This window comes from Canis aureus, chromosome 34, assembly GCF_053574225.1.
Source record: "Canis aureus isolate CA01 chromosome 34, VMU_Caureus_v.1.0, whole genome shotgun sequence".
Taxonomy (NCBI): domain Eukaryota; kingdom Metazoa; phylum Chordata; class Mammalia; order Carnivora; family Canidae; genus Canis; species Canis aureus.
Genome location: NC_135644.1, coordinates 26,771,093 through 26,796,152, shown reverse-complemented (window position 1 = coordinate 26,796,152; position 25,060 = coordinate 26,771,093). Strand labels below are relative to the sequence as shown.

The window sequence follows — 25,060 nt, the reverse complement described above, 5'->3', positions numbered from 1 at the left end:
ATACAGCTCATGGATTCTATTATTATAATCCAGGCCACACTGAGGCTCAAAGTGCAATATTCATTGTTCCTAAACGCTTCGTGTCTAAATTCCTGAAAGCTCTCCCCTTCAGGACGGCTCTGGTGCTCAGCAGTAATCTAGCAAGTGCTCAACTTCAAATGCATCAGCAAGCATATACCATTTTTCCAAAAACAAATCGATCAGATGTCAGAAACAGAATTCTCAGATCTTTTTCTCTCCTTAAACTTAATCATTCCTGGGATTTGACGGAGATCTGAAGAATTCTCTATCTTAGATTCTTCAGGCAAACAGTCTTGATCTTAAAAAGTTTCTAATTTCTCCAAGTTTCCTTAAAAATGTATCTTACCTTTCGAATGACTTTATACTTTGCCCCTGTGTCTTGGACTTAAAATCTAGCACAGGTAAGAAGATAATGGATCTGTTTTAATGAGGGCAAAATAAAACCCAAGAAAATACAGTCTCCATAAAAAATATCCAAATATATACCAGGCATAGGAAGCTCCAGCCTCTTCATGCTTTTTAAAAACACTGTACAGGACTTTGAATACGGGGAATTGGCTGAACTCTTTGAAAGTAGTTTTTACTTGGCCCACCCTCAGAGTGAAAATCATTGTTGTGAAAAACAGTCCTCAGGAGTTAAGGTGACCAAAAAGACGCCTGAAATGTTCTCTTCTTCCTACTTTCTGAAGAGAGGGGAGAGGGTAATAGAGAGGACAGATTACAGAGTCAGAGAAATTATCAGCGGAGGGAATGAGACTGTGCATGGTGCATCAGAAACCGCAAAAGATCAGTGTATTCCTGCAGCCATGGTAGCAAACTGACTTAAGGCAGTTTACATAGAAAAGCAATTTATTAAAGAGTGTTAGGTATTTCTGGTACACCAGAGAGTCTGTCTTTGAGGTTATCCAACTAGGGAAGATGCTCAACCTTTATTAGGAAGCTTCCTCAGGAGCCCCACTGCTCTACTTGCCTCACCTACCCTGAATGCTAGATACTAACAGCTATGCACCTATTACCTCCTAAGCTTGAAAGCCCCCACTGCCAGCCTTGCCAGAAAATGGATTCTTGCCTTCTCACATAGCTCTCTTATAACAAAATCTCAAATAGGTGCATTTGATTGCCATAGAACATATCATGAGAATGGGGAAAATTAAGCAGTTAGCTTCTACTCTGGGAGATGGGTACATGATGTGAGATAATCCCCAAATGTGAGAATGGTGTGGCTGGGAAGCTACAAAGCATGGTACGTTATCTTCCATTGGAAGAATGGTTCCAGTTATAGAAGCCAGAAAATCAGCAGGTCTTGATAGATTAGATATTACAAGTGAGGGAGAGGGGGTAGTATGAGTGACTCTCGGATTTCAGGTGTGCATATGTGGTGGATGGTGGTGCCATACTAAGTTGGGATGGGCATGTTTAGTGCAAGAAAGGCCATTGGGGTCAAGGATTCAGTTTGGGGGGATTCTGGGAAGACAATAGCAGAAGTGTCATATTTTTTAATCTCCTCAAAGCAGCCTATGAAAAGAAACCAAAAATAGAACAATAAAGCCAAACACTCATGGGGATAATCTTCAACAGTAGGCAACAAGGTGCTTATTTCCATCTACTACAAAATATGAACGGATAAGGAGTAACCGCTGACAGCTCTAAGACCTGCTTGTCCCAACACCTTTGCAGGACAGAGGGAAACAAGAGACATCAGATGGACTAGAGAACCCAAAAGAGCCAAGTATTCCTCAATGGAAACTTCAGAAACCCGAGAAGGGTTTTACATTCTAAAAATGAGTGAGCACACCGTTTGCGGTGAGCTCTGAAGGGGCCCCAGAAGTCTATCCCATCAGGTCCCAAGTCGTCAAAACTTACTTCTAGGACAAAGTTCTATCATGATGAGAAAATGCTGCAAGGAGAATGCAAATTGAGCACCACAGGAACAGTAGAGTCAAAGGAAATAGCAGGTCAAGATAAAATTACGGGAGGACACAGCTCCAGAAAGTAAGTTGCGAGATCTTTCGAACATTGTACAAATACAGCGAAAGAGAGAACTAGAACTGTGAGTTTAGAAGGATTATCTGGAGCCACACATATTTCTAGAAGTTAAGGAAAACAAAGGAAAGAATGATCTTAATCTTAATGTGAACAAAACGATTAAGAAGCAGAGTAATGTCTCTACAGAAAAGGAATGAACACTAGAGAGACGTTACCACAGTATGTCTTGCCAGAGAGAGAGGATGTGCTCTGACACAGCAGGGCTCTCATAGCTTATGGTCTGAAGCTTTGCATCAAATAGAGGACCCACAAAGGAGCACTGTGACTGTGGGAGACAACCTCAAGATAGTTGCCAAGGCTCACTGCCCTGAGTCTTGTTAAGGGTTCTTTCTCTTATGAGATGTGATGGTGCAAAAGGATGAACTGGGAGGGCATTTAGTGAATTGCAGATATAGGTAAGGGGTTTTGCCCATGGACATTTTTGTGAAAGTTTATTCTAATGAGCTGGGTTCACTATATTTTTTATTCCCACCATGTTGAGAATAATCACGAAGCCAAATATTCCACCAGTCAGACTGATCTTTGTCTTTTACATTTTCCAGCAGCTGCAACCTCCTGGGTAGGAAATGGCAGGGACTTGCAGTGGAGAGAAAAGACTTCTGCAGTGGAGGTAGACTTCTGAATAGTAATAACAGCAACTTTCAACAACACTGACTTGTTATTCTGATTAAATAATCAAAATTTTTAAATAGTAAGAAATACATACTTGAGGGTTTTTTTTTTTCAAAAGATTTTGAGAGAAAGACATGAGTGCATATGCACACACAATTGAGGAGGTGAAGAGGGGGAGAGGGAGAAGCAGACTCCCCAGAGCAGGGAGCCCAACCTGGGGCTTGATTCAAGGACTCTGAGATTGCAACCTACAGACTGAGTCACCTAGGCGCCTCTATGCTTGGGTTTTATTTATTTATTTTATCTAGTGCGCCTGGGTGGCACAGTTGGCTGAATGACTGACTCTTGATTTCCACTCAGGTCATGATCTCGGGGTGGTGGGGTCAAGATCCATGCAGTGAGCTCTGCGCTCATTGGGGAGTCTGCTTGAGATTCACTCTCTCTCTCTCTAAAAGTAGATAAATCCTTTTTAAAAATGCTCCTTATCTATAATACTATCTAGATATTAAATAGATAATTTGGAATTTTTGTTAGCATTTATAGATTTTAAAATATTCCTTCTAAGCAACCACACAAACACATTTTTTTCCCTAGCCAAAACACATATTCCCATGCTTGAAATGCTGTTTCTAATTTCTAATTTATTTTTACAGGCTAATTTGCAAAATGAAATTGTTTGGATGATTGGTTTGCAGTAAACATGGTATACCAAATTGGTTTCTAAATTTAGAGAAAGGTTGAATCTCCTCTTATAATAATCAAGAAGTAATAAAAGTATTAATGATAATGGAGCTTCCATAATTAAAAAGTCAAATTCTGAAATAAGCAGAAATGAACTTTAGCAGGTAGTAGCAACATAAATTATAATTCTTGCAAATGGTTATTTTGAGCTCTTTTCATGGGATAATGCAATCTCCAATATGCAATTTACTAAATGATAATACATGTATCATATGTGTCATAATTATGTTCATAGTCTTGTTGAATTTAGTACTATTAGGCATAACAAAGACATAGGAAATAGTACATGAGAGTCTAAGAGTCATAAAACAAAGTTGTTTTAATGAACGCCTTGATTTCTATGTCTGATATTTAAGAAATTTTTAGAAAGTAGTAATTGTTATCCATAGAAATGTTTTCAAAGACAAATCTTGTTTATATATAATAGGATTTGCAGATGAACTCTAGATTTTAAATATAGTAGACTCCATGTCCTTTCTTGGAGGTTTTTGAGGGTTGATTTTTGGTAAGATCTCTTTGGCATAAAATGTTTTATGAAGTCCAGCTTCTCGAAGTGCTAACTCAAAACGGAGTCTAGGGTCAGAAATTATCTGTGGAAATAAAATACATTTAAATAAGTGGCAATTCAAACTAATTAAATTTTACCATTTAGTTCTATATTTCCTCAAGATGTTTAACTTATTTTTTTCTGGGTAGATGACTAGATGAGAATAAACTTGGTGTACACTGTGACTATATTATTGGTTTGCCTTTTTTTTTTTTAAACTGAAAATGTCCAGGGCACCTGGGTGGCTCAGTCGGTTAAGTGGCCAACTCTTAATTTTGGCTCAGGTCATGATCTCAGGGTCCTGAGATAGAGCCCTGAGTTAGGCTCACACTCAGCCAGGGAGTCTGCTTGTGGATTCTCCCTCCCTTTCTTTCCCCCTCCCCCAGGCTCATTCACATGCTCTGTTTCTCTCTCTCTCTCTCTCTCTCTCTCTCTCTCTCAAATAAATAAATCTTAAAAGATAAGGTCCAAATCTTTTTTTTTTAGCATTTTTTTAAAAGATTTTATTTATTTATTCATAGAGACAGAGAGAGAGGCAGAGACAGAGGCAGAGGGAGAAGCAGGCTCCATGCAGAGAGCCCGATGTGGGACTGGATCCAGAGTCCCCAGGATCACACCCTGGGCTGCAGGCGGTGCTAAACCGCTGCACCACCGGGGCTGCCTGTAAAGGTCCAAATCTTGATATCATTTTCCAGTGCATCTGTGGTTTCCAATATAATGTGTAGGGAATATCATACTAGATTAGTCAAAATATGACACCTTGAAATTATTAAAAGATGAGGTAAAAAAAGCTCACTTTCAGTACTATCATTGATTCATAATTGATAGCTAGAATTAGAAAATACAATCATTGATTAAACCACAACCTTGTGCATTGGTCTTTAAACATTCTAATTTCTCCATCATTCAGTAATATGTAAGTTATGTTTAAACGCATGGCCCCTACTTTAAAAACAAAAATCAATCGAGTTCTCCTTCCAAGCCTGAGATTTCTATTTCAAGCAGAATTAGAAAATGTTTCCACCAATGTGATCCTAAATGGGAATCGAAATATGAATAGCTCAGTTTCTATTTTCATTTATAGCCAATTGGAACTTATTCTTCTTCCCCTCCTTCTATGAATGTTAAATGTCAACAGACATTATTTGCAATGATAAGGTAGCCACATATTGATTTTAGCTAATGGGACATTTTATGTGGACTTGAAGTCCCCCCCCTCCCCGCCCCAGAGGATAGGATAATAAGCTGTTGAATGCAGCCCCTCCTTCAAGAAACTCTTAAACTATTTGGGGTCATAAGAAAGTATGCAGATAACTACAGCTCATGGCACATGTGACTGATGTTCCAAGAATAGAATACAGAGGTACATCTCCTGGTGCGGGTGAGACTAGGATGACCTCGGGTAAGGCGGAGCACTTGAGCTAACTATAAAGCCCACCCTATTCTTCTATGAAGCAGAGTGGGGAGGAAAAGAGATGGAGCAGAAAAGGAAGTCACATGCACATTCAGAGGTCAAATAGGTCAACTTGGGAGCAGGGCAGTTTGGGTAGAATGCTGGAGTGGCAGTCTACTACAATTGTCTACACAGGAAGTAATAAATGCTAAACTTGACTGGTCGCAAGGAAGAGAGAACCGTCAGAAACACTATGAAGAGAAGAGTCAAGTGATGAGGTACAGGAATGAGAGGCAGTGATGCGTACAAGTCAAAAATATGACAGAGATTTGTGTCTGAGAAGCAACATATATTTGAGCCTTAGACCTAATTTCTCCTCTTCTGGCTATAGTCTCTGTGCTCACTTCCAATGATTTATGCCCCACCTGTGTGCTCCCTAATTATGTCCTGGACTCACCTGTCTTCTCTCACCTTCTGGTTCATAAGGTTTAAAACGTCTCATTATACTATTTGTAAAATAGAGATCAAATGAAATGGAGACCTCTTTCGAAAACTGACCTCCATTTCCCCAATTTACCTCCCCAGAAGCAGCCCATCAGTTTCTTGTGAATGTGTCCTAGACATCTTCACCCTAAACCTGACAGGAACAAAACAAACTCTCTCCCTAAGTCTGTTTTTTACTTCTGTTTTCTTATATGGTTAATGGCAGCCACACCTAATGATTATAATTTACTGAATTACTTCAAGGTGTCAGACAATAGCCTAGGCAATTGACATTTATTATCCTAATCCTCATAAGAACCTTACAAATTATTATTTTACAGATGAAGTAAACAAGACATAAAGATGTTAATAGCTTACACCAGTTCACACAGCCAGTAGATAGCAGATGTGGGTTTGAATCCAAAATGCAGGCTCTCCTCAGTGTCACTTGCTGCCTTGCTTAGGATCATTACTCCCTCCTCCCAGCCAGGGCCATCCATGACCACCCCCCCCCCCACCTCCCACTTTCAGGAGAGGGGCACCACCTGAAAAGGATCTGACCCCTGCCACCAAACCCACCAATTTGCTGTCCAGGACACGTGGCTAAAACACGCCTGATTGTATAATTCACCTGCTTCTGAGTCGCCTGTGCTCTCAGGATAATATCTCCGCAGGCAAGAGTTACTGTACTTTTTGGTCTGACCCTACCCTGTTCCCAATCTCACCTACCAGCACCCACCCTTGCCACGTGCCTTACACTGGAGACACGTCAGTAAGGGCCCCTTTCCACCCTCTTCTGCTTGGTGAAACCCTTATTGCCTTAGCCCAGGTACCCGAGAGCTCTCCAATTTCTGACTTCGACTCTTGGCCAACCCCAGCTGCCCTGCTCACTTCTCCAACAAAACAATGCATCTTGCTTGAGGAGGCAGCCCTGGCGACGTTGCAGTGCCAGATACAGTATACGTTCCATACATATTTGTCCAATTAGTAAATGAGTTGTTCAAGAAGAAGCACACTCAATTTGTTAGTAAGTGAACAAAGTTTCTTACTTTTTAATTAAATATTTAGCTTCTCTCCTTAGATCTGTAAAATTAAACTAGGGAGAACTTTCTCCCTTAATTTCAGCATTGACTATGTTTTAGTGTGTTTATAAATGTGAACTCAGTTTCTGAAATTAAACTTTTTATTTGCAATTTTCAAAGAAAAAAAAAATTCAGTGACATCCATTCATCTGTCCTCCTTCCCTGCCTTCCATCCGTCCATCCAAAAAGACTTTAAAATCCCTTCTCAGTAACAGGAACAGACTAAGAGGAGTCAGAAGTTCCTAGAAATGGTTAAATGACGCCTTAATACTTTTCCACAGAAAATGTTTTATCATTAGCTCTATTATCTTCATTTTAATTTCTGAAAGCTTCCCTCTGCTTTGTCTTATCAGTATCATCAGTTGTTGCTTTAATGGGATTTACATTATGAATTTAAACAAATTCTGAATGATAAACATTTAAACAATAAAATATGGTATTAAGACAACCTAAGTTTTAAAAATTATTTTTAACATAAAAATGTAAATTTAAAAAATAATTTTCAATGACAGATTCCTAATACCTTCAGATAAACTGTCCCATGGTCACCTATCAACTATTTTATAACATTAAGAATTGGGCAGTAATTGTGTGCTATCATTTAGCAGTAAAAATTATGCTAATCTATGTGGCATTCAAATGTAAATCTTGAAAATAATCTGAAACCCAAAACACTTCCATAAATCTTAACATCATGATGGCTTTTGCATCAATCATGCTAATTCCCATAATTACCTGGTGTTCATTGTATGTATTCAGTGTAAAGAGTGGCTTTTGAAGAATAAATTCTTCTTCAATTCCAATACCCATCCTTGCTTTTGATGCCGTTGTGTCTGACATCATTCTAACAGGGTCAAACTGAGCAACAATAGCAACCTAAAAGAAGAAAAAGCATGGCTACTTCGATTAAGATACAAGCTTCCTACATCTGGGGAACCCTGTTAATGTTTAATGTCCATTAAAGATAAAACATCTTTAATAAAATTTCCTAAGGACAGGCAGACAGAACAGTGAAGCAGGCCAATCCTAGAGATCCTTTTTTTTTTTTTTTTTCAATCCTAGAGATCCACAAAGGAGTTAATGGTTTAAAAACAGAGCGTATTAAAAGGCCATGATATTTATTGTTTGCTACTGACTGAATAATTAGTTATTATTAAATTTATAATTAAATTTAGATAAAAATTTATCTATCTGGTACTAAGTCACAGGAGATCTGATATAGAAAACCTACACATGGACTTTAAAAGTAAAAAATATTAATCTTTAACCGCTAGCAACTTATGGCCATGGTAACAACCCCACAAAGCTTTTCAGAAAGTTTAATCTGATCAAGCTCAGTCTCAAATATATTACTCTTGCCTACAGTTGAGTTGTGTTGGCATTACTGGGCAAGATGGGTGAATCCTATTAAGTAACTAGAGTTCCAGGGACTGTTGTAAACCATTGACACCCTTCTACTGAAAAACTGCAGAGTCATTTTAACCTAACTGACCTTGTCCTTTATGATAATTGAAATCATTCAAACCTGTATCCTAATGAAAAGCCACTAATTTTGTAAATTATATGCACCATTAGTAACACCTGCCTGTTAATTCCTAAAGTCAAGAATTAACATTAAGAAAATGGCATTTTTAATGCCATTTAGAAACTGTAATGACATAACTGGGGGTTGAACATACTTTAATTATTATAGGTTTCCTAGTCAAAATGTCTTATACTGGTTCTAAACACTGATTACAGGTAATGGGCACCGATATTTCCTCTCTCAAAGAGTTCACAGATGGAAAGAATTCTAGTCATAGGGACTCTGTAAGCTGTAAAAGTTACACTGTGATCAAGAATGTGTTTAGTAATAGTGACATTAAAGTTTTATCCCCAGAAGGCCATGGTATGTAATTATTTGCTAATGATTGAATAATTTAAATTTTGTTGAATCTAGGATGACAAGGACTTACATTCCTACACTTTGAATTTATTTCTGTCATCTATTTTGTCGAAGAAGATGATATAACAGTTGTATGCATTTACATTTCTTCTAAATTATGCCATTTAACTAGACCTCCTTGGTTTGAATCCAGTCTGACAGTTAATAGCTGTGTGACTTTGGGGAACCCCTGTGCCTCCCCAGTTTACTCTTCTATAAAATAATATTGCTATAAAATAGAAATAACACATATCATGGGGTTGTTGTAGGTATTAAATGGGATAAAACCTAAGAGCATTCAGAATAGTGCTTTATACTTAGTATTTTTTAAAAAAATGTGAACACATTGCTACAAACCTCTGAGGCAGCTACTATTCTTATTCTCATTGTTCAGGGGAGGAAATGAGCTTAGGGAAATTAAGTAAAAGATCTAAGTTTCCTCTGCTAATAGGAGCAAACCAGGTTGTACCAGGTTTGACAGACACCAGAGGCCAAGTTCTTATCCGAGATTCCATGTTGCCTTCACTGACATGGATGGGAAATCAGAGAGTCATTTCCTGTCAGCCAGAAAATGGTGTCAATGGATTTTGGAGCTTATGAGTTGAATTAATCACTTCCAGATCAAATCTCTGAAAAATTATCAAGTAAAACTATTTTAATCACATTTCTCAAATTCTTATATTCCTGCTTTTGCCATCTACTGTCCACTTTAAAAACTTTGGTCTACTTTCTACGAGGCAAAGCAATGGGAGGCTCTAATTCTCTCACAAAAAAATAGTACTTTTAAAAAGTGGTTTTTCACGTGTTTGCTGATTGTAGGGTATTTCCAAACAGAGGTTTCTATCCCCAAAGAGGATTACCTGGCTCTAGCTCCACCAGGTTTTTTGAGACCATAAAATCCTTCTGGTAGATGCAAAGTTCCACTCCTGTAAATGGAAACTCTTCAGCTAATAAACTAGAGGAAATATGAATGCATTTACATCTTGGGAGAGCTAAAAAAAAAAAAAATCTTGGGAGAGCTTTTTGAAAGGTGCTGATAAAATTATTTTAATATACTAAGAAACTGGAAACTGTTCAACATGAATCTAATTGTTCCCAGGAATGAAGACCGGTGTCCCAATTTGGCAAAGTTACATTTTATAATCACAGATGTTGTGAACTAAGCCTGCTAATAATGTTATTAAGGACACTTACAAACCACCCATGAAACTTTCCAAATTAAAAACACCTGTTTCCTCAGGGCTTCTAGCCGCCTCTCTCTCTCCTCTTCTTCATGTGCTTCTTGAAGGGCCACTTCTTTTTTCTCCACCAAACGCTTTTCCAGTAATTTTTGTCTATATTTCACCCTTTAAAAATAAATCACAAAGAAGTTGGGAAAATAATTATGGAAATTATATGAATAGGAGCACAGGGGCAGAAAGCATGTTGGGGGCGACATCATGGGCATAGTTTATTTTTACTTGTTTTTGGCTGATGTCTCACATCCACACGATAAAATGCAGTGGTATAAAATGCAATCTACACTAATTCGAATAGCCAGAGGACTGCAGATCATGAGGCAGGAAAACACAGAGTAAAATCCAATAAATCCAATCCATCTCTTTCTTCCCTAGAATCATTGTATTGACTCTCAAACTGTCTGTCGCCTGCCACAGTTGCAGCTCATCCAACCCAACTGATGACAGTCTCACTCTTTGATTATTCCAGCAGTTTTCTGAAGACGAGTTTTAACACAATTTGAGATGTTAAAAGGGCTGTTACCAGTTAAATACACTTGCTCTTAGAAAGAATAGTAAATAAAATACTATATTAATATGCCCAAAAGGTCTCAATTACTAGAACTTAAACCAAACTTTATATTATCACTCATTTTGTCAAGAATGCCTTCGGGGGTAGGGGGGCGTGTGTGCATGTGTATGAAGTTTAAAAATTGCACTTAGACTGTAGATGGCAGCAAAAACATGATTTTCCCATAGCATTGTTTCCATTCTTTTTAAACTCAGCAGGTACCAAAGCAGAGCACATTTCAATACCTCCAAACTCATTCGGTCCTCTTCTGCTGTTTTTAGACAGCCTCCCTTCCTATCTTTTTGCCCAAGCCACTCTTCTATTGAATTATAGAGAGGAGATTTATCTTTTCTAAAAGAGTAGGCACTTGGGTTCTCAAGGGAATAGGAGGCCATTGCCTGTCTTCCATTATTGATGGTTTAGATTTAACTTTCTTCAAGACATCAGTCACAAATGTGCTTTGCCCTTAGTGCGCCTACCTGGATTTTCCACAGAGGTACCTTCACTAAAACCTTTTAATTCTGGATCTTGAGGTTTATTTACTGAGGTAGGTGTTCACTATGCATCAAGTCCATTGGTAAGTGCTTTATGGGTTTTAACTCATTTAGGCTTCACCACGACCGGATGTTGGGGTACTATAATTGACCCTATTTTAAAGGCAAGGAAATGGAAGTATAGACTGATGATATAACTTGCCCATGTTCTCACGCCCAGCAAGTGGCAGAGCCGGAGATCAAACCCAGGCAGACTGACCCCAGATCTCACGCCAACCCTGACCTTCCCAGCTCCCTGCAATTAGCCACTAAGCTCTTCTCTCTTCCCTCCTTGATTGCTCCCCTCACCTCACTGACATGAATACTTACTGTGTGCTTACCCTGTGCTAGATATTATAAGCACATTGAGAGAAAGATAGCCCTTAGAAGTTTGTAGTTTAATAGAAAGACAAAAAACAAAACAAAAACAAGCCTAAGAACTAATCAAGGTATACAGTGCCTTCAGAGAGGTATAAACAAAGTCCACTAGGATTGACTGGGTTGTGGGAAAAACGGAGCAGATTCAACAAGAGCTTTGTGGAGGAGGCAGCATGTGAGCGGGGGCTCAAGGATTAGCATTTGGAGAGACGTGGTGGTGGAGGGGAGGCTGGCCTTCCTGGCAAACAGTGCCGGACAAGTGGGACTAAAGAAACGCACTCATACTCAGGCACCTGCAAATGTACGGTTGGCATCTAACAGTGGGCAGCTTTTTAAAAGATTTTATTTATTCATGAGACATAGAGGCAGAGACACAGGCAGAGGGAGAAGCAGGCTCCATGCAGGGAGCCCGATGTGGGACTCGATCCCCCGACCGGTATCACGCCCTGGGCCAAAGGCAGATGCTCAACCGCTGAACCACCCAGGTGTCCCAAGAGTGGGAAACTTTTAAGTTTTGCCCCTTGGGCAACTTGCTTGCCTTGCTGGTCACAGTTCTGAGAAGGGAAGAGGCCAAGGGGGCTAGAACAGAGTGAGTGAGGCACTTGAATCTGTGTCATTTGAACAGAGTGAGTGAATGAAAGACAAGCCCAGGGAAGTATCAGCAGGCTGAGCCCAGCAGTCACCTGGCTCCTTCAGGAAGATTTGCTCTTGGGGAGGAAAAGAATCTTTAAAACTAGGCTGCTCCTGAGGCTGACAGTAAGCAGCACAGGAGAGAAAGGAGGAGGGAAGCATGAAGTAGACGCTCAGAGTACAAAACCCACAATGGGCTTGAGTGGGAGAATCCTGAACTCCTCTCCTGGCCGTGGCTGTCCTCCTCCTCATCTGTGCTATCAGGAGTCCGTCATATACATGGGTTAAAGAAGACCCAGACCAGATCGCTTCCTTTCCTCCAAGGCCTCCACGTCATGGAAACCTATTTCTCATTCTCTCCACTTCCACTAAGGCATGACACAACCTCCCTAATGAGGTTCTACTCGATTTATGTACTGAGTACAAGCTAAGTACACTACTGTGAAGGTTCAATTAAAAGATACCCTGGGATTTTATAATTACCATATGCTAATTCTCAGAACCTTTGAAAAGTTTCTATTCCTTTGGGATATATAGGTTGCTTTGTCTGCAACTAAGTTTTGTCTCCTGTGGAAGAGTAATACTCGATCCAGTTAGGGGAGCTTGACTAGTGAGGAAGAAGTTGCAAATCAGAGTCAGGCATTTAAACCTGTGTCTGAAGAAGCCCAGCTCCCCCTTTACTCTGAGGCCCACTCACACATGCAACAAATGTTTACCAAGCACCTGCTCTGCATCTACCGCTGTTGCAGGCATTGGAGGTACAGTTTCAACACAGGAGACATGGTCTGTCCTCACAGAACTGACAATCTAGCGGGGATACATAGACCCAGCCAATTCTGTGAAAGGGTGGCCGTTGCTCTGAAGAGGCAATGGGACAGAGGCCTTGGGAGAAGCACTTTGCAGGCTTGGGGCATTCATTCAAGGAAGCATCCAAGAGAAAGTGCTCTAAATTTCAGACTTGAAAAACAGAGGGGGAGAGAATAAAAAGAATGTTCCAGGCTGAGAAAAATAGCATATGAAGTCCTAGAGGTGAGAGAGCACAATATTTTTGAAGAACTGAAAAATATTTGGAATGTCCAAGAGTGACGAGTTCCAAGAGCTAAGGCTAGAGAGACCAGAGGCTAGACTGGGGCTTTGCAATCATGAGGGCTTTGATAAGGGAAACGTGGTGATCCGAAAAACCTCTCCAACTCCTAACTCTGGGAAACAAAGGGTTGCAGAAGGGGAGGTGACATAGTCTTGACATAGACCAGCCTTTACAGATCTGGGCTGAAGACATAGACAGGGGGATCTTTATCAACAGCACAGAATCTCTCAGGGGGTTGGGGTAACTAGGTGACCGGCATTAAGGAGGGCACATGACGAGATGAGCACTGGGTATTAGACTATATGTTGGCAAACTGAATTTAAATATTAAAAAAAGGAAAAATATCTTCTATGGATATGGATTGTAAAGAGTCAAGACCAGGGAGGGGTATCCACATGCAAGTTGATGGTTTCCTAACCTAGGGAACTGGTAGGAGGTAAATATTGAGGAGATACTGAAGAAGACATAGATTTAAATTTTATGTAGGAAATAGAAAAAAATGGAATAATTTTTTTACGGGAGAGCAGAAGAAATAGAGAAATGAGTTAAGTTTTCCTTCTTGCATAATGAGCGACGGTGTCCCTCACTACAACTGGGAACTTAGAAAAACAGGGAAAAGAAAGAAATTAGGTTCAGTCTTGACATAGACCAGTCTTTACAGATCTGGGCTGAAGATGTAGACGGGGGATCTTTATCAACAGCACGGAATTGAGGCCATGGAGCAGATGGAATCAATCAGGAAGAGAGTGTAGAGCAATACGAAAAGTAGGTCTAGGAGTGATTGCCAAGGAAACATTTCAGAAAGGGACAGAAGAGGAAACCATTGAGGAGACTGAGGAAAAATGGTGCCAAAGCAGTGAAAGAAAATGACATTAACAATGTCAAATGCTACAGGAAAATCTCACATAACACCAAATGGTCACTGGACTAAATAGGGGGGAGTCATTGGTGATCTTGGCAAGAGCAGTTGGGAGAAAGGTGGCTGAACAACTCGTGGAGCAGACTAGGAGGAGGTGGAGGTGGATGAGGGAGTGGAGACAAGCCCTTCAGCAAGACTGGGGCCCCTGTAGGGAGGAGAGAGACGGGGCACTGCGGGGAGCGTGCAGCTGATCACACTTGTGTTGGCTCCAAAGTGATGATCAAGATCCCTCTGGCCACCTTGGGGATTTGCCACGAAAAGTTTAAGCAAACAGGCAACACACTCAAACTCTTCATTTATACGGATGCTAGAGTTTAAACTCAAATAACCATTCCCTTTAAAGGGGGAACTCTCGGTGCCTCTTTCTTCTCTCAGTCTGGATAGAAACTTTTCTTTGCCTAAAGAGAAGTGATGCAGAAAAACTCCTGGGAGAAAGCCAAATACTCACATATTCATGGGGAAAGAAAATAGCAACACAGTAAAGTCAATCATTTGGAAAATTTTCCACATAAATACCTTTAGCTATTTGAGGTAGCAGATTTTCTCCAAATTAAACTGTTGCTATGAAAGTCAATGTCAGGAAGTGGCTAAGCTCAATAGTCTTTAAGTCGTGCACAGAATTCCCAAACAGGAGTCCTAGGTCTATCTCTCAGTCCATTTTATTCTCCCAGAGTCTACAGAAGTGGGAAGTGTGGCAAAATGGGCATTTTCAACTTCTCGTGGGGGAGGAGAAGCATCGTATGGTTCAAAAGCAACAGCTGCTGCAGAATCAGGCTCGGCATTAACAATAATCTGGAAAGGATTTTGTTTAAGCCTCCAGGCCTGAGTGTAGTTGAAGGTACAGGGAGCTTTCATGTCGAAAGGGAGAGTTTAGGTACCTTTAGGAGACTCTTTATTGTGTACTGCACTCTAAGAGATGAATGGACAAAAGCAAATGGCTTGGAAGCACCTGGAACTTTAGTAGCAGGGTCTCTTCAGTAAAACTTCAGTGAAAACTGGACAAAATATTAAGTACTGAACCTTGACCTCCCCCCTGTCTGTAGCCGCAGGTAATTTCAATCTAAATAAACCTACAGCAACCAAGGGGGTTGATAGCTGATAGTGGCAGGATCTGCAACTTAAAACAACATCAGAAGCTTAGGCAGTAAATAAAACAACATAAAGGGATCCCTGGGTGGCGCAGCGGTTTAGTGCCTGCCTTTGGCCCAGGACGCAATCCTGGAGACCCAGGATCAAATCCCACGTCGGGCTCCCTGCATGGAGCCTTGCTTCTCCCTCTGCCTATGTCTCTGCCTCTCTCTCTCTCTGTGTGTGTGACTATCATAAATAAATAAATTAATTTAAAAAATTAAAAAAATAAAACAACATAAGGACACCTCTTAATTAGGATACTGGAACCAGTATTGAACTCCCCCCAGAATTGTTTCAGGAAAGTGATTTGCCCTACTGAGTTAAAGGCAGTTTATATGCAAATTTGCTACTTGGGGTTGAGGTCACGTGGCTCACTCACTATTGAACAAGAACTCAGTCAACAGGCACCTGCAGGAGGAGCTGCTGCCAGAGGCTTTGGAGCGGCAGCCTGGTGAGCCTGTTCCTGCCTGTTGGGAAATCCATTTTTGGCTCAAGCCCACTCAGAAAGCCATTCTGCCCACCAAGTGGAGAGAAACCCCTCTCCTGGCCATGGGGTACTCCACCAGGGAAGAATCGCAGATAGAAACACAGGCAGGCCAGGGGGCAGCACCTATCAAGAGTGGAAGGGGTGGGTAAGGGGAGAAAGGGAAGCCAGCCCAGAGAAAAGAAGGAAAAGAATGTAACTGGATGCTTCTAATAATATGAGCAATGAGATTAGACTCAGTGGGGAGCCCGGCTAAGGGCACAAGCGGGTGCCAATTTCTACAAATAGAATATGAATCCTGATACAAGGCAGTGACATCCTGGTATGGACAGGCATGGGGCAAAAACAAAGGATTCATAGTGTATCCACAGGACCAAGAGATGAACCCTTGCCAGCCCCAAACAGAGACTCTTCTTCCAGTTCAGAGCATTTCCTGGTCCCTTTGTGAGGTGTAAAGGCAAATTCCAATTGGAACTCTAGTCTTTAATTGATTCAGTTGGTCAACATATGGTTATTTGAGCACCTACTATGTGCCAAGCACTGTCCCCTGTGCTTAGGATATAACAGGGAAAAGATAAAACTAGACAAAAAAGATCCCCACCCTCTTAACTCTTACAGTATTTGTGGTTTGTCATAGGCTGCCTAAACTAACATTCTAATAAAATACGATTGTTCTTATTTAACTTATCACAAAGCCCTAAATTAGCCTCTTATATTGCTATAGAATAATGGTTTTCAACTATGACAGTCACTAGTATCACTAAAACTTATAAAAAGTTCTGATGCCAACCAAGGTCCCAAGCCAAACTAATTACATCAGAATCTGGGGTTGTGCTGTTGGGGCTCAAGCACTGGTGTTTTGTAAAAAGGTCCCCCAGGTGATTCTACTGTGCAGCCAGGCCTGAGAGCCAACACCCTTGGCCCACCGGTTCCCTAAGTTGAGCTAAGATCAGAACCACATGGAGGGCTTGTTAAAGCTCAGGTCACTCGCCCACCTCCAGGGTTTTTGATTCAATAGGAATGAAGTGGGGCCTGAAAATTTCCATTTATAAGACATTTCCAGATGATGCTGACTCTGCTGGTGTGAGGCCTACACCTTGAGAAGTAGAGTATAGATAAATATTCAGGTTAGAAGTTAGAAGGTTAGAAGGCCTCTGCCTGATTATTGTCACCAAGACAAAACCAGGAACAAATTACTACCCAGACAGGGCTTATTTCTGTTTGCAGGGGCCAAATAGCACACTTATATGCCTCCGGACTGACCCAAACTAGAAATTCCTGCTTTGGTGATACTGACTCTCAAGGGCAGCATCCTGCAACCTCACCTCCCCCTCCATGACCCTACCGCACACAAATGACGGGTTCCCCCCAAAACAGAGGCCTCTCAGGCTCGGGTCAGTGTCAGCGACGAGCAGTTGCAAGAATGGCTGCTACTAAACCAATTTCTTTCTCCCCAATGGACGAAGTGCGGGTGTATCCTGATGACAGTTGAAGACTGCAGGCTACTGGACATATTTAAAGGGTATACTCAGAAAAATCAAAGAAGGAAGAAATAACTTGAAAATATTTCAGCCTTAAAAAGGAAGTATGAGACATTTCCTTTGGGAATAATTCTTGTAGCTCCAAGGGGGTGGATATTTTTCATACTGCAAGTGAAAACCCACAAATGAGAGTGAAGTACATTTTCCTGTTTGTGGTGACCAATTTCAACCTAGCGTCTGACTTCCCTTGAGTTAGAAACACAGACACATAAACAGCTGCGAAACAAGGACTTAAACCTGACAATCTAGAGTTGAACAGGATCACATGTGGGGAGAGGGCCACTGAAAGACTGTTGCAAATATCCTATAAGCTCCTTCCCCATATTAGTGCAGAAAGACATTTCTACCACAATTTGTCCCCCTTCTTCTTGTTAAATTTTATCTCTTTCCTTCTAGATTTCAGTTATCCTTTTATACCCTTAAAATTTGCCTAGAATACTGCTTTCTAATAGCATTTCCAGAGGTGCACCGTTAATAAAGAATTAAGAATAATAAACATCTTTTTTAAGATCATGCACTAGCAAGAGTAAACAGCTTATTCCTGTGACCAAGCTTGGAGCTCGGCATCATCTAGAACCGCTTCCTGCCAGCATTTCAAACTGAAGAATTCTGTTCCGACTCCGATGTCTAAGGCCACCACATACACTGATGAAGACTATAGAACTCCACGCGTGGATTGCCTGCTAACTGCCTGTACTTTTTGTGTTCTCATCACTTATCCTTACTCAGCCTGCTACTTTAGCTCATCAGGCTCTCCATTTTTCTATGATCTATTTAAACTGTGTTCTGTGTGCCAGACGCGGAGCTAGATCTTCCCTCGTGAAGTTTGCTGTCCTACTTCTCCTCTCCCCTCCCCGCCAGGCTGTGAGGCACAGTCAGACTCCCTTTACCTCATTCCCTCTCCAGCTATGGATCCCCGGGTCTGTGTTTGTGAGGGTGTTATCACTAGTATCCTCTCATTGTCTTCTTTTCTTTCCACATATGCCCTGCAATTCCCAGCCCTGATCCTTTGCTGAATTTATTATGTATTTATAAAGTTGAACTTTACCTGGTCATTCAGCACTCCTCCAGATTAATTTTATTTACACCAGCTGCTTAAGATTCTCCCCCTTAGCAGAGAACCTCATCTCCTACTTTACTGGAAAGGCCATAAGCATTCATTTCCCCAATGTGTTTTGCCCACATCCAATTTTGTCAAGACTCATTCATATTTATCCTCTGCTTTTTAAGAAAAGTATGTATTCATGAGAGACACAGAGAGGCAGAGACATAGGCAGAAGGAGAAGCAGGCTCCTCTTGGGGATCCCGACCCGGGACTCGATCCCATGACCCTGGGATCATACCCTGAGATGGAGACAGATGCTCAACCCTGAGCCACCCAGACGTCCCTATCCTTTGCTTCTTAAATCTGGGCTTTTGTGCCATCAGCCTATTTGGTTCTAGGCTCTTGCTCCAGAAATGAATTTCTTCCTGTATTTCTTCAGTCTCTTTCTCATGGTCCTTTCCTTTATGGTTCTTTTTCCTCTACTTGCAAACTTCTTCAAAGGGGAAAAAAAATGTGCCTCTTATCTGAATCTCTTTTCAGCTGCCATCCTCTTCTTCATTTTCCCTTCACTGCAAAAATTTTTAAAAGAATAAGACATACTTTTGACATTAGTTCTTCACTACTCTTTTAATCCAAAACCCATGCAGTCTGGCTTCAGCCTCCTGCACTCTCTGGAAACTACTCTCCCCAGTGTCACCAGGGACTCCGGATTGTACACCTAGATTCTTTTAGAGCTTCTCTCTACTTAACCTGTCTGCATTGCCTGGGACTAGTGACCACCTCCTTGAAATGCACATCCTACCTCTCTGCTTTTCCTCTCTCTCTTTTAATGGCTCCTCTTCACCTGTCCACCCAGGGTCCCAACATGAATCCTCTTCTTAACTTACAAACTTCTTTTGGGAAATCTGACTCCAGCTACAATCAAGGCATCAGTGTCTGTAGCCTCCGCCTCCTTCAAACCCCCAAATACTCTGATCTTTTATTTTTTTCTTTATGTAAATTCAAAATTGGTTTCAGATAAATCTCTCAAGTGTAACTACATCATACTGATAGTTAAATACAGAGAGCATCTGCTTTACTGGGCATCTGAGGTTGGCGGCATAATTTTTTCACACAAAAAAAATCTTGGGAACAAACCTAATGACACATGCCTATGAGAATTCCGGAATGTCTCCCCGCATCCTTGTAGACACGAGCCACCCTGGTACCATGGAGAGGGCCAATATTCCATCTCGTCTGTTACTTTAGGTTTGTTCTAATTCAAAGGCAGAGATTAAGTTCCCATTGCTTGATACCTTATAACACAGCTGCAACAATTTTAACCTGAAATACTTATAGCAGGGTTAATTTCAACTACTTAAACATCACAGAATGTATAACTTTGAACAATATGACTCCTTGGAGCCAAGAAAATCTTTCATATCATTAACTGTCTGAGGTCACAACATTTGGGATTATTAGCTACTAATCATTTTATAAATCAGGAGAGGTCTTCCAAATATAATAATTTTATTAGAAGAGTTGTTGTTTTAATTTTATTCCTGCTTTTTGGCAGTAATCGGATACTAGGGCTAACTGCCTATTATGGCCAAATCTAGGTTTTAATAATTAGACCACATTGTGGTAGACATCTGTCTTTTTTTCTTTTTTTAATCTTCTAGCATCAACCTAGTAACAATCAAACCCTTTCAAACTGCCTTTCCTCATTCCTTCTAGGTCTGTTGAAACCTTTAATCAGAGAATCCTCCCCCTGCCTTTCCTGGTGACTAGATATGGTTATAATAGCAGTTACAAATATGGCCACAGTGACTGGCCCTCAGTGAGCTTCAGCTGAGCCAATCAGAATCTCTCCTGGGGATTTATAAATGGCTATTGAAGAAGAAAAGCTTTCTTTTCTCCCTGATGTCACTAAGCTAAAATAATGTAATTAAACCTGGAGCTGTTCAAGCCATGTCTCTTTTCCTCCCAGTCTCCCCAGCCCAGGCATATGAGGAAGTCCATATCAATGCACAAATAGATAAGAGTAAAAAAGTAGGAAGGGAGTGAGAGGAACCTACAGATGTCACTTGAGTACCTGAGGCAAGACCCACTCCTAGATTCCCATTCGGGTGACTCAATCTATTCTCCTTAAGCTAGTTTGAGTTAGTTTTCTCTCAGTTGCTTCTGAGGAGTCCTGACCAATAAACATATCATCTATGTATAAGGGAATACTTACTTATCTGTACAGGCTCTGGAACAGGAGGGCATGTACCACTCTGTTCCAAGTGATAATCAGTTCATTTCCCAAATTGATGGCCCATGGAATGTTAATATCCCACAGGATGTTAACATGAGTGCCATGGATAATGTGCTGGGTGGTCAAGGAAGCCTGATAAAGATAAACAAAGTGAATAGGTTCCTTTATAGGAGGATCTCTCAGAATACTTATTAGAATACGGTGATACATGCATTATGAATTTTCAGAAAGAAGACTAGTGTGCTAATTTCCCCCAAATTATCTGATAATAGAAGCTTTTTTCTAATAGAATTTAGTTTGGGAAATGTTACTTGCCTTCCACTGAACAAGCAGAGATATTCAAGTAAGCATTTTAACTAATAGGCATAAACACAGATATACTTATTTGTACTACAGTTATTTGTTTCCATGTGCTGTTTGTGTTAGACTACATTTCCTGAGTACATTGGCTATGGCTTAATTGCCTTTGTATCCATAATAACTAGCATAGTGCCTAAAACAGAAGGCAATATTCATTATAGACCAAGAAAGACAAGATAAATGATAAATTTTAAAAGTCATGGCAAATATTCAATCAAATTTTCTAAAATATAGGTAAATAACAGAACATTAGAGTTGATAATATAAAAAATTAAAAATAAGTTGAATACACACTCTTGTTAAGCCTGTCTAATCAGTGGGTATTCCTTTGTAAGATCTGTAATCATTTGAGGAGTTGAAAGAGAAGTAAGAGAAGTTGAAACACCGGAGAACAAATCAGGTATCTAGTTCCTTTTATCAGTCAGGAACCATGGATGCTAAAAGGCAGACTTAATTGTGACATCCATGACACAGACCTGCTAGTCCTGTGATTTCGGATAGGCAGCAGAGGCAGGAATGACTTGTTTGCTTTTAGGAATTATTTATGATGATCTGAAATTTAATAGTCTACCCACACAGAGCAGCATTTATTTGCCTAATTGCCTTCATACATTCATTTATTCAACATATTAAGTGCCACATATGTAAATATGTAAAAGTCATAATCATATCAAGTCACATAAGAAAAGCCCAGAGCAACTAGAAACACCAATAATGTAGATGAAAAGATATATTTGAATCCATTCGGGAGCTTGCCACTTGCCATCACTGGAGTTCACTAAGAAGAGACATCTGGGGGCACCCGGATGGCTCAGTGGTTCAGCTTCTGCCTTTGGCTCAGATCATGAGTGAATCCAAGGTCCTGGGATCAAGTCCTGAGTCAGTATCCCTGCAGGGAGCCAGCTTCCCCTCTCTCTGTGTCTCTGCAGCTCTCTCTGTGTCTCTCATGAATAAATAAATAAAATCTTTAAAAAACAAAACATCTATCATTCGACACTAATTGGGTAATTTGCACAGTGACTCTTGAACTCACAAATGGTTTATGGTAGATAAAGTTTAATGTCACAGGTAATATGGATTGCATTTTAAAAATCTTCAAGGATCTATCCAATCATTTTATCAGTTTTATAAGAAGAGAACTCATGTTGAGGGTTTACCTCACAATATTAGCTTTCTTTAAATTATGTTTCCACTTTGGCTCGTACAGAAAAAGAAATAAAGGTAAGAAGGTGACAAGCACAGATATTTAGTTTTATTGGATTTTTTCCTGAAGAATCTTGTAAGATACATATAATTTCTGATAACCCTAGTTTCAAGAAGAGTGTTTTCAGAATAATCGCAACTGAAAGAAGCATTGTGTTAGAATGAAATTTTAAAAAGCCTAACTAATGAAATACACCACTGGGTTATCAAGTTATAATAATTCAGTTTGGTTTTGCCTATTTTCAACTTCTGACTTTAATTGGTCCTATATTTCCAGAGACAGACTCCTGTGTCATTTTGATTGAACTGGTTTCTGTCCTCCAGGAATCCTGATGGAATGGCACAGAGAACAAAAGAAACCACAGTCCTCTCCCTCAAACAAATGCTTTAAGTAAATAGGATTAATAAAACTTGCCTTCTCTAATATTGTTTGAAAATCCCCCTTACATTCTCTTTCCTCCTTGCCAGGTCCCTCAGAACTTCTGTAGACAGCAAACATCAAAAGGACCAAAGATTTTTATAGTGATTCAACCGCCCACAGCAATGAAGTAAACCCTGATTTTCTTTCAGCCTAGGAAATGATCAGCAAAGAGGCTTCACAAACAGCCTCTTTAACATTTGAAGTTTAAAAAAAAAATCAGTGTAGCAGAACGGTTACTTTCATAAACACCTTTGGGGCTTTGTTTTTTTTCTCTCCTCTTTTTTTTTTTTTTTTTTTAAGTACCCTGCTAATCCCCCCTCTGCAAACATTATAGAATATTTACTTTACCATGACTTTTTGGTTAGGCATTTTAAATATGCTTTTAAAAAAACAAAAGATAAAAATATATTTCATTTTGGGCATGACTTTCCTCGTGCTTCTTTCCTTGGCTCCCTTAAGTGCTGATCGACTCCCCGTCTTGCCTGGAGTTCCTGCACGACTTCCTGCCCAGTCACGCCTCTCTTAGTCTCCCTTCAGCCCCAGAATTCAGCCTTTGGGGCTGAACTCTGAAATCACTGGGCGTTTTCTTTCTTTAGAGGCAGATCCCTCCACAAAGCAGGGCACCCTGCAATCCGGCCGGGTGAGCGCTGCGGTTGGGATCTGGGGGGAGGGCGCATCCCCAGGGCCAGCTCCCTGAGCTCCCAGGCCTGTACTGCGGTTTGTCCAGGTGAGACGCTGAAGCTCCTGTTCCAGAAAGGCTATTGCTTGAGGCCAAGGGAGAGATGTGTGGTTTTCCTCGGGGCTCAAGCAGATAAACAAAGGGGGTGCTCAGCGGTTTAGCGCCGCCTTCAGCCCAGGGCGAGACCCCAGATCCCTGGGATCAAGTCCCACGTCGGGCTCCCCGCATGGAGCCTGCTTCTCCCTCTGCCTGTGTCTCTGCCCCCCCTCCCCCGTGTGACTCTCATGAATAAATAAAAATCTTTGAAAAAAATTTACAAATAATACCCACAGGGGATGCCTGGGTGGCTCAGTCGGTTAAGCATCTACCTTTGGCACAGGTCGTGATCCCAGGGTGCTGGGATCTAGCCTCTAGTTGGGCTCCCTGCTCAGTGGGGAGTCTGCTTCTCCCTCTTCCTCTACTCGTCCTGGCCCTGCTCATACTCTTTCTCTCTCAAATAAATAAATAAACTCTTAAAAAAACAAAACAAAAACAAACCTACATCACCAACCCTCAGCCTCACTTTTAAAGGATATATATTTTTTCTCAGCACTATTTAGGTACAGGCAGAAATAAATCTACAAAAACTCTGTATTTTCCTTTCTTATATTAAGCTAGAGATATCCACACCCATGTTCCTTGGGACCTCTCTGAGTGCAGAAATGGAGAAATGCCTAGAGGAGAGTCATGGACCAGAGAAGTAAAGTGGGTAAACAAAAACACACAATTTGCACAATTTAATAGAATATCAGAATTATAGTTAAATCCCAAGCTTGGGGAGCAGCATGGGAAGCAGCTGGGGAAGGGTGGACAGGATAGAAGTAGGACCGAACTTCCTAAATAAGTTGTTGGTATAAACAAAACAGGTAAATTAACTTTTACGAAGTCCTACTTAAAAAAAGTTACCATGGGGATCCCTGGGTGGCGCAGCGGTTTGGCGCCTGCCTTTGGCCCAGGGCGTGATCCTGGAGACCCGGGGTCGAATCCCATGTCGGGCTCCTGGTGCATGGAACCTGCTTCTCCCTCTGCCTATGTCTCTGCCTCTCTCTCTCACTCTCTCTGTGTCTATCATTAAAAAAAAAAAAAAAAAAGTTACCATGGCCAAGCATTGGCCTCTCTAGAGCAGGAGATGGGTTGTCGCTGTTCACATTTTGCACAGCATGTAAAGCAACAGCACGAGAGCTTCCTTAGGGAGAAGAGCTCTCTCTAGTCACAAGACCTTCTTAGTTATCAAGCTCACAAAAGAAACAGACTCAGCTCTCTCAGGCACCTTATTATGACCCCCAAACAGTAAGCCCACAGGAAAATCCACTTAGTCCAAGTTAAACTAATGAAAGGGGCATTGATCTTGCTCCTCAAAGGTAGATTATTTACCCAAACTCAAGTCATTGGGTGATCCAATGGCCTGGGTAGCAAAAGAAAGTGATTTTATTTTGCCTAAAAGCTATAAGCTGAATGTCCTCAGAATTCTAACTTTTTTTTTTTTTTTACATAAGGAATTACTTTGTGGTAAGGAAACAAAATTGATAAAACTGGAAAAATATTCTCTTTAAACAAAAATGAAATATGGCTGCCCCAAATGACTAGCAAACGGCCAAGAGTTACATTCTTTCTTCAAATACTAACACTACATGTACACATCCTTCAACCTAACTTTTTTTTAAAATTGAAGTATAGTTGACACTCGATGTTACATTCATTTCTGGTGTCCAACATAGTGATTTGACAAGTCCATAT

At 40.7% G+C, this 25,060-nt stretch overlaps 1 protein-coding gene across 14 annotated transcripts in view; it reads right to left on the bottom strand.

The window, feature by feature from the left end:
- The window catches only part of CCDC148 (coiled-coil domain containing 148), a 281,532-nt gene that overhangs the window by 41,485 nt on the left and 214,987 nt on the right, over positions 1-25,060 (bottom strand). For 12 of the 14 annotated variants that reach the window (XR_013371894.1, XR_013371892.1, XR_013371898.1 and 9 more), the window contains 2 exons: positions 10,078-10,195; positions 7,661-7,801 (listed from right to left, as the gene is read on the bottom strand). Coding sequence is in view for 3 of the 14 variants with exons in the window: in XM_077883545.1 (XP_077739671.1) it covers positions 7,661-7,801; positions 10,078-10,195 (259 nt within the window). In the remaining 11 variants the exon portion in view is untranslated. Of the gene's footprint in view, positions 1-3,715; positions 4,011-6,926; positions 7,168-7,660; positions 7,802-10,077; positions 10,196-25,060 lie in introns of those variants that run through there. The other 2 variants (XM_077883546.1, XM_077883547.1) reach the window with 2 other exon arrangements.